At 32.9% G+C, this 1,026-nt stretch overlaps 1 protein-coding gene across 1 annotated transcript; it reads right to left on the bottom strand.

Annotated features, from left to right (window-relative positions):
* Positions 1–201: 201 nt before the first annotated feature.
* On the bottom strand, positions 202–795 carry LOC134717899 (GTPase IMAP family member 4-like). The gene has a single exon (XM_063580396.1). The coding sequence runs from the start codon at positions 793–795 to the stop codon at positions 202–204; it is 594 nt and encodes a 197-aa protein (XP_063436466.1).
* Between the last annotated feature and the right edge of the window lie 231 nt (positions 796–1,026).

Genomic DNA, 1,026 nt, shown 5'->3' with positions numbered 1-1,026 from the left:
CAATTGTTAAGGGACGTTCTAGGTTGAATTTTTTTTGGAGTTCGGTATTTTTTTATATTTTTTTAAACTTTTTTTTATTATAAACATGTCTTACATTTGTATTGGATTTATCAATTGTTAAAAAAGTCATTATTAATATCATTGTATTTTTTTTTATTTTCAATAGTGCAAACAATTATATTCTTAAACATGCTAGAAAATTCATCTAGAACATACATGATCAAGATGGTGTTTGTTCTTTTTCGTTTTATCTCTTAAACTTTGAGAACCGACTGCTGTTTCCTTTTGTATTTGTTTCTGTAGGTCGATTTCAGCCACTTCAGTTAAATTGCAACTAGCAAATTCTCTTTTTCCTCTGTCTTTCCTTCTTGTCCGTGTTTTTTTAATAACGCCGATTACTTCCTTCCATTTCATGTCTTTTTCATCTCTACTTAATCTTGCTTCTAGGATGATTTTATTATTCATAACGTTATCAATTTTCTTTAATACAGTATTGTTTGCAACGGCATATTTAAATTCATCGTTTATATTAGTTTCCTTTCTCAAAGTACTAGAACCCTCATGTTTAACCTCGTCGAATCTAGTTAGGACAATGATAACGAAGTCATAAATGTCATCGCCGAAGAGTTTTTGGTAAGGCTTAAGGGCATTAGTATAATTCAAGCAATTCGCAAGTTCTGTTGCTGGAATGCACAAGAGAAGTGCATGTGGTCCTGGTGACGAGAGTGTTAAGGTCTTACATATTTCATGTCCTACTACCTGATGTGATGGTAAGTCTGTTGGGACAGCAGGCATATTAATGATATCGATCTTGTACTCTTTAGAATCGACTTGTTTTTTCGGCAGTGTTTTTAAGATAGCTTCGTTATTTTTTCGTAACATGTGTATAACAACCCTGGTCCGTCGGCATGAAACACTGTACTGCTTGCTTTTTTGCAAATTCTGAAGCTGCTACTAATATTAATCTTATTTCATTCTCTGGTGGATTGTGCCCTTTTGATTCATCTATGCGTCCTTGTTTTCTTT

The sequence above is a fragment of the Mytilus trossulus genome, chromosome 5 (assembly GCF_036588685.1).
Source record: "Mytilus trossulus isolate FHL-02 chromosome 5, PNRI_Mtr1.1.1.hap1, whole genome shotgun sequence".
NCBI lineage: Eukaryota > Metazoa > Mollusca > Bivalvia > Mytilida > Mytilidae > Mytilus > Mytilus trossulus.
This window is presented reverse-complemented; position numbering and strand designations above follow the sequence as displayed.